A 14129-nucleotide genomic window follows, 5' to 3' on the forward strand; every position below is an offset into this window, starting at 1 on the left:
CTATGCAACAGCACAGGCTTGGCTTGCCAGAAGATTCCCATTAGTTTACACAACAGGCAAGAAAAAAAAGTTTCTTGTTGTTGTTCAGCACTCGAACGCAATGTTAATGTACATGTGTGAAGATGTTCCCTGCTGCATTCTTACATGGTGGCATTAGTTGCTTAGGCACAACCCCCCCCCCCCTCCCCAGATGTTCAATATTTTACAATTTACTGACAGAGTAAGTGATTAACAGGCGAATTGTGTTTATACTGACAGGCTCAACGTACGTGGATTCCTTGTATTTCCCTGGGGGATAATTCTGTGTTCAATAATCACTTTAACTGTTGCCCGTCAGTCTGAGGCAACAGATGTTCAGGTGTGATACAACCCTCACCCCTTGAGAAAACAATGTGGCTGTGCTTGAATTAAAGAAAATCACACGTTAACAACAGGGTTTAATTGTTAAAACAATACTGAACACATATAAGAGCAGAAAGATGAGAAAAAAAACCTCACACAAAGCATGATGTTCCTGTCTAACCACAAGTTCAAAATTCATAGTCATGAGTTGATATCTGTAAATTCTGCAGAGACTCTGCACATGTTTTCCGTAAATTAAGGATAACAACACAATGTTCTAATCTATAATCACAAATTAACAGAAAAGAAAATGCAAAAAGAACAAAAAACAGGCATGTCTTTGTCTGGGCTTGTGGCATTCATACAGTGCAAAATTACTTAGTTTGAGTACACTAGCAGATAAGGTAAAGTATTTACTTTTTAAATACAATAATATAATGTTGTGTTTTTACAAATACTATTTACAATTTTGTAAAACTGTACATGAAATGTTTTTGCAAGAGTTCAAAAAAATTCAAATCAGTCATTCAGTCTGTGTTCTATTGTCTGCTGGATCATCACTCCCCAGAGTTTATGGAGGCTTTAAGAAAGGAACCAGAGAAGGTGAGGAGAGCAATCAGCACATGGCATCCATAGCCATGATTGTTATTTGTTCACACAGTCAGGTTCAGTCTGTGTTTATCCAGCTTGTGTTTTTCTCAAAATCCAACCCTCAGTTTGGCATGCAAGTGGGACTAGAAAGCTGAGGCAAACACAAATGCTACAGCTACTCACTGTGCTACTTACCTATGACATGAGGTATAGATAATAAAACAAATAATAATCCCAGCAACACTCATGTGCTTTCACTCTACACAGTGGTCTCTCCGTGTTTGCCATTTGTCAGCCTTGTGTAAAACTTATGCCAGGAGTTCAGAGTCTTTCCAGACCAGATCCAGAAACCAGAGGTGATGCCCACTATCAGAGTCATCAGATATTTGATCATGAAGACGGTGAAGTCTGGTGTCATGTGGGGTCCAGGATGCATAGGGCAGGGAATGGCCAGGCTCCTGCAGTTGTGGCTGACCCAGCTGTGCTCCCAGTGGGGCCGAAAGGCCTGCTCATAGAAGAAGCATGCAATAACAATGGTGGCAGGTACCGTGTAGAGCACGCTGAACACCCCGATCCGTACCATTAATCGCTCCAGCTTCTCCGTCTTGGTGCCATCGTGTTTCATGATGGTGCGGATTCTGAACAGTGACACAAAGCCAGCCAGCAAGAAAGAGGTGCCGATGAAAAGATAAATGAAGAGAGGGGCCAAAACAAAGCCCCGCAGAGGATCCAGGTTGCTGAGACTCACAAAGCAGACTCCGCTGAGCACATCACCTTCAATCTGCCCAATGGCCAGGATGCTAATGGTCTTGACAGCTGGCACTGCCCAGGCTGCCAGGTGAAAATACTGAGAGTTAGCTTCAATGGCCTCGTGGCCCCATTTCATACCTGCAGCCAGGAACCAGGTGAGCGATAGAATGACCCACCATATGGAGCTGGCCATGCTGAAGAAATAGAGCATCATGAAGAGGATAGTACAGCCTTCTTTTTTGGTGCCTTGGACTATGGTCTTATAGCCATCAGGGGTGAAGCTGTCATTGCACGCCACCCTATCACCGAGGAAGAAGCCTGCTATGTAGGCAATGGAGACCATAGTGTAACAGCCAGACAAGAAGATGATGGGCCGCTCTGGGTATCTGAAGCGTTGCATGTCAACTAAATAAGTGGTTACTGTGAATAACGTAGATGCACAACAAAGCACAGACCAAACTAGAATCCATATGCGCGAGAAATGAATTTCTTTATCACTGAAAAACATTTTCCCACCGCTCCTAGATGACTCACAGGGAGCGGCACAGTCCTTCTCTTCTAAAAATTTATAATTCAAATATGGGGGAACTTTAAGAACAGACGGGCAATGGAATGGCCTTCCACGTGGGGGGATTATGGAGACATCCGACGTTCCTGGAACAGATATAACCGGAGGGACGGTGGCAGTGGAGGAGTCATTTTGGCCCACGCAGATTTGTCCATCTCCCAGCACAGGGAAGTTTTCGCAGCGCAATCGGTCCGGCCACTGAAAGCCAAACTTGTTCATAAGAGCCTCGCAGCCCTGCTTGGCCCTCTCACAAATCGATCTGCATGGAGGAATGGCCTTTTCCAAAACTGTACAAACAGGCGCATACATGGAACACAGGAAGAATTTCAACTCTGGCGAGCACTGTACCTTCACGAGCGGGTAAAACTGGTGCACTTCGAGCCCTGCGTCCTCCTGGTTGGAATGACCCACTAAATTGGGCATGATGGTTTGGTTATAAGCAATGTCCGTGCACAGAGGTATCGAAATCGGCTGACAAAATCCATGTTCCGGGACAACTATTCCGTTGTCGCCTTGATACTGTGCTGATATCAGCAGGGGCAGCAGGACCGCAAAAAAAAAAGTTTTGCAAAAACGCATCTTCCCAAGTTTAAGTATCAACTACAGCCTGATAAAGTCGCTGTAAATTTATCTAGTGAGCTCCTTCGTATTATCAGTTCTCCAGTAACAGTAAGTCTCTATAGGGGGGCAAAGTTGCTCCTCTCTTTGTTGCTTAGTCTCTGCTTAAACACTGCTGGCTGACTTTTTTCTCTTCTAAATACTCAAATTCCCTTCGGGCCAGCGTTAGTGAGAAATACGCCACAACATCCGGTACAATCTTTCAAAATAAAATCCCAATATGATTTTGAAGGAAAATACTCGAGTCTCAGATATTTTTGCTTTAATGCCTAACACCCGCACCAACACCATCATCAGTAACAATCAGCATCATAATCATAATCGTAGCTTTGGTTGAAGGTTGAAGGCAGACAATCTATGCAGTTTCAATGGCATCTGTGGCATCAGAGCCAGAGACTCTGGAGACATTTGAGTCAGGAAGTGACAGGGGGTGACTGAACACATGTATTATTATCATGGACAATCCATTTCACCTACTCCATTCTTCACTGTGGAGGCAGCAGGGCTGATTCTCTATCAGGCTTATTTGTTATTCTACATTCCCATTGTTTGTGTCTATGATTTATGGGATATGTGTAATATGCTCTTTTGCACAATCTGAGTCTTATTTTAAGTTCATTTTAATTTTCTTTATTGTTATCGCTTATTGTTATACACAATTAAGACAGAAAATCAACAACAACCTTGCAGAAAATAAGAACTTCATGATGGGTACTTTTACTTCAACAACTTTAACAATACTTTAACAATGTTCTTTTTATTCTAAATTATAGTGTTTTTTTTATTTTTTTATTTTTATCTCGGACCCACATTCTTGCATGGATTAAGAGGGTTCAATATCTGACCTGAACAACCTGCACCCATGGATTACAAATTTGGGGGTTCTTTTGTCGACCAAAATCGGTTCTGTTCCGTTTAGGCCCACTAGAATGCGCATGCTCTTATTTTGAAGGAACACTTTCTTGTCTACTGGTTGCATTTTGAGACGCTTTGAAATTAACTCCACAGCTGGAGTGGTGTGGTAGAATAGACTTTACAAGCGCCCCTTAAACTAAAATGTAGATAGGAGAAGGGTTTCGTGTCACTTTCAAGTGTCCATCAGTAACTCAGTTTGTTTGTATGTACTAAGATCATAATATCTTCATTTTAAAATTAATTTAATGAACAAACTGCAGACCTAAAACTGACTACTACCACTTATATTAGAAGAAATGATTATTATAATAAAGATAGTATTTACATGTTCTGCTTAACATAGCCTATATAGCCTTTATACACAGTTTCTGTGTAAGGTGTTTTTTATGTTAGCACCTGCCATGCCACACCATGGTATAAATTATGGGGGAGGGGATGCCGCTACATGTTGCTATGCCCCTTTGTTTTCTGCTTGATGTTAATTGGAGTAAAAGTATAATCCCTCAGCCTCAGCCAATGTGCTTTCAGGTCGCGAGGGCAACATCGAACATCTCCTGGGTGGACTTGAGGACGGCACGAGAGGGATTAAGGCGATGATTGTCGAGAAAACTGTTGAAACTCCTTAAGTTCGCCTTGTTTGACTAAATGCGGGTAGGTAACTTTAAACGGTACATTTTGCTGACCAAAAAGTTAAAAAATAAAATAAAATTAGAAAAAATTTACTGGTAAAAGCGTTAGGCTAAAGCTACGGGTTAAATTAGCAAAGTCATCATCAAAGTTTGCTAGCTTGTCCAGTTACATAAACGGCTAGTTAAGTTTGCTAAGTTGGCTAGCTGAAAAGTTGCCTTTTCCCGAAAAAGTAGTTTGCTAATGTATTTTCCATATCTGTCAAATGTCTTAATTTACTATGCAAATCTTTATAAAAATGTTTCGTTCTTTGTACATTGCCAGAGCTGTAACCGAGTACTGAAGAACCAAAGGGGAGTTCAGAATGGCGTTTGATGGACGTCAGAGCGCATTTGCAAATTCACTCTTCCACAGCTATCAACGTCAGGTACGCAGGAATAAACAGTAATTTAGGCTAAGGTACTTTGCATATTTGAAATATCTCCATTTCTTAAGAGTTTATGATAGGCCAACTCACTGATGATCATTTTTCCCCTCCATAGTTAACCATATTGGTTAACTTGGGTTATGGGACAAAGGAAAAAATGCAGTTCATCCCAAAGGTTTTTTTTTTTTTTTTTTTTAGTTCAGATTAGAACCACACTAAGGAATGAAACAATGTTTTAATTATGATCTCTAAAGTTGTGCTCGCAATTCTTGGAAGTTTTTCTTTCTTTCTTTTTTAAGTTCCTTGTATCGCATAGAGATGTTTTAAAATTGTCAAATAAATAGGTCTACCCTGGGGTTTCTTCCCAGTTGGATGTACTTGTAAACCTTCTGTTACACATCCCAACCACCTTAACTGGGTCCTTTTGACATGCAGGAGCAGGGGATCTACTCCAGGAATTCCTTTGGACGTCTGAGCTTCTTAACTTGTCTTTTAAGTCTGAGCCCAGCCACCATATGGAAGAAACTAATTTCTTCTGTTTGTATTCATGACCTCACTTTTTTGGTCAATATCCAGATTACCTGATCCTAGGTGAAGGTTGGGATATTGATAGATTGGTAAATCAAAAGCTCTTTGTTCATTAGGCAGTCCAGTACTGCTAATGCCACACTGCTGGTCCAACTTGCACTCTGTCTTCCCATCACTTGTGGATAAGATCCCGAGATACTTGCTTCTTGAACCTTGCTTAAGGCAGTCTCTCTCCCCCAACACAGAGGGAGCATACCACCGTTTTCCAGCAGAGAACCATGGCCTCAGATTTGGAGGTGGTGATTCTCATTGCAGCCATTTCATGCTTGGCTGCAAACTGCTCCAGTGTACGCGGGAGGTCACGCTTTGACCTTGCAAAAATCCTCTGTGGTATAGTATGAGATTCCCAAAGTGAGTGACACCCCCGCCCCGCCGCCCCCGCCTGGCTATGCTTTGAGATCCTGTTGATGAAACTCAAGAACAGGATTGGAAACGAGAGGCGACCCTCTCACTCCAACACCCACTGAAAAAGCTGCTAGGCTTTTGCCAATATATTTTAGTTCAAAAACTGGCAAATAAATTAACATTATCATTTCAAATGTAATTATTTGAAATAATTTCAATTCCGTATTTTTACAGAGTTAAAATTGTCTGTGAAAGTTTTAGCTTAAGTGTTGTAATTTGCATTAGTTTGCCTTATATGAGATTGGATTTTCTTTATTTCAGGTGGGTGTTAATGCGGGAGGTGGAAATGGCAGTACGGTAGCAATACCCTTCATTTCCGTCCCCAGTGCGTCACAGCAGGAACAGGACACTGCATCCTATATGCCCTGGTCTTATTCTACTCAGGATGATCCTTATGAACTCATTAGATGTGCCCAGCCCAGCATTAAAAGCAGGTATTCACCTAAATGAAGTTGTAAGCAGTTTCATTGCTATGCAGCAATGCTTGTTCAATCAAAACGGCTATTTGTTATTTCCTAAGAATTTATTTTCTGTTACTTTAAGGAAACCCCCTGAAAATGCTGATTATGGTGGTGAGAGTGATCTACAGGGTCTAGTGTCAAATATTTTGGATGATGCAGATTCACAGGATAGCTTCTACAGTGAAGGGTATGTCATTATTGTGATGCATGTAGTAGTTTACTTCATGCTACAGTGTGCATTGTAAAACGTAATAATCAACAGAATAAGATATGTGAAAGTTTTACCTGCTTAAAATAGTTTGTGATTACTGTCACTAAAGGAATTCCTCAATTCCTCTTTTAGGACCCTACCTACATGCAATCCCATCTGGTCTCCAAAGACATTGAGTGAAGAACTGCTACAGTATTTAGAATCTGAGGCAAAACTGCAGCATAACCCTTCCTTTACTCCAAACTATGTATCTCAGGAAAGTTTCAGTAAAGCACAGCATCGGTCAGGAGACAAAGATGTTGGTGAGCTAATGCAACAGTCGAATGGCCTTGTTTCTAATCGACAGTGGCTTTTTAATGGAGAGAGCTACCTACCCCATCCCCAAAAGCTGCCACCAGGTCTACCAGTACCAAATGCTGGAAGCAGCTATACATCACAGATGCAGCAGAACAAACATGTCAACATGCCATCTTATAATAAAGGAGTCAATGGTCAGGCTTTTAATAATTTTCCTGACATCAGTGACATTTTTAGACCTCAAAGTGAAAACAACACACCCTGTTTTGAATCTTTCTATGAAGATAACTACATCCAGAACAGCATAAAGCCAAATGGTAATGGGCAGTATGTACCAGAACACATTAACCATCTGGTCAGCAGCTTTCAGTCATTAATGACACATGGGAATGATGGTGTGTATTGTGGAGACCTGGGAAACATGCATAAGCAGATAGTGGGCATGGACCATGAAGACAACGTGGCTGAACAATGGAAAATAACCAGTCCTACAATGTCAAGACAGAATTCTCCTGGAAATCAGATTCCAAAACAGCTGATGGGGGAATTGGGGACAGTGCAAAGAGAAAGAAACAGAGTGAAGAAACAAACATTCAAAAAGGATGGCTTTCAAGATCTACCCAATTTCTACCCTCAAAGCACAGAGTATGTCCAACAGCCAAAGCAATTCCCTACACTGTTAAATCCCCCAAATCAATACCCCAAAAAGATGGTGCATAGAGAGAACATAAATGTAACTACAAACCAGTATTCAAAACATCAGCTGCAGAATAAGACAAAATCTCAGGTTCAGAAAGAAAAAAGCAAAATGCAAGCAAATGGATTTCTAAGAGAGGGCTTTGCTAGGAGGCCCCAGTTCAACACTTTCATGAGAGAGGGGGAAGCACAGCTCCTTTCACAAAACCCATACTTTGACTTCCAGGAGACTGTGCAGTATAAAAGATTTGATGGTGAAAACGGCATGGTCAGTGCAGGGAATGTACAGCAGTTCATGCCCTTAATGTATCCTGTAAATGACCCCAGGAGGTACTCGGGGATCCCTGTCAAATCCAACTTCAGCTCTAGATCCACACAGCCTTATGCAAGTAGTGTTCCTGGCATGGAAGCAGATGATGTGATTCCACTTAATGAATCTGCAGCTTTCAACTCCTACCTCAGCGACATGAGGACCCACAGAAGGGACAGTACTTATCATGGAATGGCCTCAGCAATGACAACTTCAGTGTTAAGGAATCATGGAGGACCAGTGATTCAGCTTTACTTCTACCTGGATGAGTGTTATGAGCAGTGGAGGTGTTTGGAGAAGGAGAGAAAAAGGGTATGCCATCAAGTCCTGATTTTGTGTTAGAGGATATTAGGAGTAGAAGCCCTCTTCAATCTAAAGTTATAAAAAAAGTTTATTTTATAGAAATTAAGTTAATGAGGTCATTTGCTCAGCTGATGAAACATGATACAAATACAGCTTTTGTGTGTGCAATACAACTGAATTATACTAGTAAATGTATTTTTAGTCAGCTTGGGTCCAGAATAGAATAGAATAGCCTTTATTGTCATTGTACAAGGTACAACGAAATTGGAGTGCCACTCCCTTGGTGCAAAATGCAATAATAAATATAAAATATAAAAAGTACAATAAAACAACCGAATCTCTCTATTGCTAATATTTAGCATCAGCTTGAGAAAAATCTGTTTGCAGCTTATGATGTACAAAAATATTTTGTTGGTATTTATAAAAAAAAAAAAATTCTACCCTTTAAAAATTTTTAAGGTTGTCATATTCTTGTATATTTTCTATTTTAGACAGAAGTCATCCTTACAAAAACATTTCTTGAGAAAAGAAGTCCAGCAGTGACCAACAGTAACCTGCCCAAAACTCCACCAAATCCCACAAGAGTTGACCACCTCATTGTTAATCAGATAAAAGAACAAGCAAAGGTGAGAGCCCTGAATTTAATGCTTATATACTGTCACCTACAGGGGAATTTTATCACAGCAGTTGCCAGTTGTTAACAGTTACAGGCAACTCAGTTCCTACATTTTTTTTTTTTTTTTTTTTTTAAGCAGGGGCACTAATTAAAAATCATACATGCATATAAAATACTACCCCAGTAAGGCAAACAGTTAATCTTAATTGTTTCCTTACATTGTATTTATAATAGATGGGTTTAAATTGTGGCCTTGGTCATTTTTTGTGGAGTGTGTCAATTGCTCAGACTACACAAACAAACAAAAACCCCATAAGTGGCAAATACACTAACATGACCTAACTTATAGTAGTATACAAAAGTCTTGAGCCACCAATTTCTTTTGTTTTTCTTCCAAGCAGCCAGACTGTCTTGTAATTTTTTTAAAAAGTGGTTTTCAGCAGTATTTCTCCAGGGTTTATGAATGCCTATTAAAGTAGTCATTTACACATGCTTTCCAATCCAGTGCTTTAACATGATCATTTCTTTAGAGGAATATTTTGTTTTGTTAAGCCTTATAGCATTAATCTATGAATCATTCAAGGATAAAAAGCCCCCTAACTCTGGGGCTTTCCACATAGAGCAGACAACTTAGGAAATAACCAATTTTAAATTGTGTCTTTAGACACTTTACTAACAGCCTGTTTTTATGTCTAAATATGCATATCATATACATGCATATATTGTATTTTCACCTATTGCCTATAGTCAGAGCAAAATTAAAAGAAATGAAATGTTTTAAGACCTTTGGACATTTTAACTGTAAACCTAGTCAACTTCAATATTTTTTTTTTTTTTTTTACATTTTGTATTATTTTCATGCATGATATGTCATCATTCCTTGGGATTGGTCTTTTATTATTATTTTTTTAATTGATCTTTTTGTGATGTGTTACAGGTGGCAAGTCTTCTGGAGAAAATGGAGTGTCTATGTGGTGTTCCCCTTCCAGCAAACATCCACACAGCCCTGAAAAAGAATCATATGGCCATTTGTGTCACACAGGCAAGATGTAAGGAGGAGGCTGTGAACATGACCAAGCACCAGTGGCAGAGACCTAATTTCACAAAGGACCGAGGTAATCCACGTAGTGGTAGACAATGTTGTATGCATGTTCCATGCATGTTCCATGTTGCATGTCCTAATGTGTTCTTTTTCACAGACACCTTGTTGGTGGTCGTGGCTCTGAAGGACCTAGCTGCTACCACTAGGAAGCTCTGCACAGCTCTGTGGTGTGCCCTCCAGATCACACTGCCAAAACCCATCATCATCCAGGATCATCATATTATCAAGGAAGACGCAAACAAGGAGAAGTGCCATTCTTCATTTGAAAGATACTCTTTTAGGTTATAATTTAGCAAGCGACAAGTATGAGTTGAAGATAAAATTAAAGTCACTCCACATTGCCCTGCTTTTAAGTGTTCTATAGCTAGCAGGGTCAATGAAACAAAGGTTATTGTAGTATTACCTAACTGAAAGTCAAAACCACATTTTATCTGCAACACAAAGATCACTGCAGAGTATGAGATGAGCAATTTAAAAGTGCGATGACTTCATCATTTGGTTTCAGAGAGCTTTTTTCGTTGTGTAGGAATTGCATGAAATATTTTATCCTGCTGCATCTTAACTTAATTTCATTCAATTAGTGTCAGACGCAATCAACACAAATCTTGCACCATCACTGTTGTATTTAAAGGCACTATTTATGTAGAAGATTTCAGTCAATCTTCATTGTTTTACTTATTTATTGGAATGTAATGGAACCTCAGTTCTGGGTATTCCCAAGCAATAATTGATTCTCAAGGGCAGTAGCTTAAAATGAACATGCTAATTATTAAAATGCTTTCTGAAATATTCCAACTGATTTCAACAGCTTCAGTTTTTCATATTTAACTTTAAAATTCTACAATGGGAAAAGTTTTTATCTGCAATTTGGTGCCACTAATGTAAATTTCTAATAAAAAAATATAGATTTTAAGTTTTAATCACACTTCCAGCTAGAAACATGGTATTAACAGACATATCGGTGGGATGTTAAACTCTGAAAACACTGAAATGTTCAAATACTTGCTGCATATCAGTGTCAATAGTTTTGGATAAATGTTCCATTTAGTATTTAACACTTTAATTATTTGTTATTAACTGTAATCATAATTCTGTTATGTGAAATGTAGTCTTAAGCAAAAATATGGTCAAGCTTTAAATTACAAAGTAGTGGAGGCTGATGATTTTTTTTGTTTTAGGTATTACATATTTAGATGAGAATTTCTGAAGTGATGGGATATTATTACTGCAAAATAGTCCAAATTTCATGGAGCTCCACCTACAAATAAAATTGCACAGTATCAGAGGGCCATGTATAAACCATGAGTTTACACACTTTTTTGCCACTTTATCTGTGTTGATATCAGTTAAATTTTTTATGTGCTGGTAGTGTTGAAGGAGTAGTCAGACAATCAGATATTTATATTCATATGATAGGAGTGGATTGACTCACCAACAGACTTGCACTGACATCCACAGACCAGTACCAGTTTTGTTACATTTTGAGTTTACTACTTTCTGCTGGCCAATATCATAAGTCTTTCAGTTCATGGAAGATTTGCTGTCAGATCTAAGTGGGGTTTCACAAATAAAGTTTAAAAACTTATTTAGATGGTCAGAATCAGTTGATGAGTTTGAAAAAGTGCAGCTTGTCCGGCATCTAAAAAATTGAATGCATTAATCAATTAAAAAACATCAGTGAATTGACAGTTTGTCAGCAAGGGACCAAAACATTGAGGCATTACAAAGAATTCTCAGGAAATACATATTGTGTCATTTCTTCCCTCGTGTGCTTTAGAATGAGCAGTGTTGTTCTATTCCTGCTATTTTAATGTTTCTGTTGGATTTTTTTCTTGTTTGAAGTGGGAAAAAAAGCAAAAATAAAGCAATTTCCTTGCTGAAAAGTGTTTTTTATTTTTTATTTATTTTAAAAGATGAACCGTAAACATTCAGAATGATGGTACATAATATATTTGAGGTCATTTACAACTGCTGTGTTCTTAAAAAAAACATTGAGTTATTACAGCAGCACATGCCTTTAATCAAAAATGTTTTGAAAAATGAAGGCATTTGCAAGATGTGGCAAAGGATAACAGGCTCAACTGTTGAGTTAAAACTATTTGGGTTTCTTCACCCCCCTTACGATTAGTTCAATTTCAGGTTCAGCAGTATAATTTCATCATTTAAGGTTAAATGTACTTTTAGCCAACTCAAAGCATACTATGTATTTGTTGGAAAAACTATATTTGGCAGACTTAAGTGAAAATTTGACTAACAAGGGATTGACCATGTTCATCATTGACATACAGCTTTGTTTTTTTTAAACATCTGTTTAACTCTGAAAACAAAAGACATTTATTTTTATTCTTAACATATAGTTTGTTATTCACACACACATGAGAAACAAACAAGGGTCTGATGTGGATGGTGTTCAGCTGAAAAAGAGCCAAAGACTTTTTTTTTTTTAAAATATTGTAGCAAAAATCTTTTTTACAAAGTGTCCTTTCTTTTGGTTTTATCTTTTGCGTTCACCCTTCTGTGTACGCTTCTTCTCCTTCTCTTTTCTGTCCTGTTTAGCTAGTTTGTCCTTCTCTCGCTGCATCTTGTCCATTTCCTTCTTCTTTTGAGCTTCTTCGCGAGCCTGGTCCCGCTTTTGCTTTTGTCTGTTCAGCACCAGCTCCACATTGGTGTTTTTGAACAGGCCTGACACTTTGAGTAAAGGACAAGTGGAAGAAAACTAAAATCTGTACACATCATGGTTATGTATCAATTATCCATTCTTTGGGTTAGACTTGGTTACATACAATTGTAAAATATCTGCACAAAGGATACTTTTATCATTTCCAGTGATATTTCCAGTTGTTGGCTCCTCTTCTTCAGCTTCAGTGCTTTAGTCAAGGAAAGAACTGACATCTTAAGGGTTATGACTGCACTGGATGAGACAAACAGTTTCCCTCATTTCCTTTGCATGGTGAAAAATATGGATGATTGCCAAACTGACTGCAGACTTACTGTTTTTTCAATCAATAAATCAAGGATATTCCTCTTCGTCTGTTACATTAGCATATTGAGCGAGAAGGGCTTCTTTCCTTTTCTTGGACTCCTCAGACACCTCTTTCTGCTTCACCACAATCTGAGCTTGTTTTTCTATCATACTGGCAATGGCCTGGACCTCTGCTATAGAGAAGAAAGGACAAAAAATGTGCTTTTGCTATTTTAGATTTTTTTCCTCTCTCGCTGTCAGTATATAGGTTTACTAGCAGATGGAGCCATGAGGGCAATATGTCTCCACACAGCATAACACTTCCTTATGGTTATGTACATAGTCAACATTCTCATTCCAAACTCAAGCCTACATTCTGGTTTCAGTCTTGGGGCTGCTTTTGTTAGTGTTTCCAGGAAATCTCTCCCTTGGATAGAAGTGTCACAAAGCACTCTGCTTTAAACTCAAGGCAAACGATCTTCAACTCATAGATGTAATGCTTCTGTAAGTTTAACCAGTATTAAAGACAGCCTAAGTAGCAAGCTGTCTTTTCCCTTTTCAGTCTGGATTTAAATAAACTGATGAATCTGCCATCCTTTGATGAATTTATTCTTGTGTTCTTTGTAGAGAAGATATACAACTTTGATCGCAGACTACAGGCTTACCTGTGATTCCTAGATTTTTTAAAAGCAGAGTTGAAGGTAATGCCTTAAGCTTTCAGGTCCCTCTTCTGTGGAACTACCTCATAGTTTAGATCTGGGAGACAGACACCCTCTCTACTTTTAAGAGTAGGCTTATCTCTCTTCCCACTGCTGGGCACAGGAAGTGATGAATTTTGAATAACCAGGCCCAGCAGCTGCAATTTTTTTTTCTGTTAAAACACATAGAAGTCATCAGTACAAGAACTCAATAGGTGATATTACCTGCGGTAACCACAGAAACTGAAAAGCCCACGGAAAGCTGCATTACAAAAGGGGAAGAAAAACACATCAGCGAACTAAACACATTTGTTATTTATGTGAAGCTAATCATTGTTAGATCCTTGAGCAATGGCCACTTTGTGTCGGTGATTCAAATGAAAATGTAAAAAAAAATAAAATAAGTTGTTACTCTCATGGAATATGGTTTCCACTTTCATTGGGCATGCAGTCGTGCAGTGCGTTTGTCCTATATCCTTGCTCTACAGTCTCAGGGAGGCAGGGAAATAAAAGTGAATTTGATTTCAGACAGGTGTTTCACTCAAGAACCTCCAAGGGGCCTCTCCTGACAGTGGTACTTCAAAACCCTTTGTAAAAAGTGAGGTGGGGCTGTCACCAGCAAGTCCCTACTGATGTGTCACG

General features: G+C 38.9%; 3 protein-coding genes across 5 annotated transcripts in view; 1 reads left to right on the top strand and 2 right to left on the bottom strand.

Moving 5' to 3' along the window:
* Positions 1–10622, top strand: part of moto (minamoto) — a 19071-nt gene extending 8449 nt beyond the window's left edge. The window contains exons 1-9 of one of the 3 annotated variants that reach the window (XM_026164397.1): positions 3932–3986; positions 4313–4435; positions 4736–4838; positions 6093–6265; positions 6375–6479; positions 6636–8118; positions 8601–8735; positions 9663–9840; positions 9925–10622. In XM_026164397.1, coding sequence (XP_026020182.1) covers positions 4776–4838; positions 6093–6265; positions 6375–6479; positions 6636–8118; positions 8601–8735; positions 9663–9840; positions 9925–10115 — 2328 coding nt within the window. In that variant the 5' untranslated portion in view covers positions 3932–3986; positions 4313–4435; positions 4736–4775 and the 3' untranslated portion in view covers positions 10116–10622. Of the gene's footprint in view, positions 1–3931; positions 3987–4243; positions 4436–4735; positions 4839–6092; positions 6266–6374; positions 6480–6635; positions 8119–8600; positions 8736–9662; positions 9841–9924 lie in introns of those variants that run through there. The other 2 variants (XM_026164398.1, XM_026164396.1) reach the window with 2 other exon arrangements.
* fzd2 (frizzled class receptor 2) lies at positions 425–2995 on the bottom strand. Its single transcript, XM_026164399.1, has one exon. The coding sequence runs from the start codon at positions 2828–2830 to the stop codon at positions 1193–1195; it is 1638 nt and encodes a 545-aa protein (XP_026020184.1). The 5' UTR covers positions 2831–2995; the 3' UTR covers positions 425–1192.
* Positions 10623–12155: 1533 nt separating the features above from the next.
* On the bottom strand, positions 12156–13553 carry ccdc43 (coiled-coil domain containing 43). Its single transcript, XM_026163663.1, has 3 exons — positions 12848–13553; positions 12639–12691; positions 12156–12509 (listed from the first exon to the last, which is right to left on the bottom strand). The coding sequence occupies exons 1-3, from the start codon at positions 12958–12960 to the stop codon at positions 12322–12324; spliced, it is 354 nt and encodes a 117-aa protein (XP_026019448.1). The 5' UTR covers positions 12961–13553; the 3' UTR covers positions 12156–12321.
* Positions 13554–14129: the final 576 nt, after the last annotated feature.

Source organism: Astatotilapia calliptera, chromosome 4, assembly GCF_900246225.1.
Source record: "Astatotilapia calliptera chromosome 4, fAstCal1.2, whole genome shotgun sequence".
Taxonomy (NCBI): Eukaryota; Metazoa; Chordata; class Actinopteri; order Cichliformes; family Cichlidae; genus Astatotilapia; species Astatotilapia calliptera.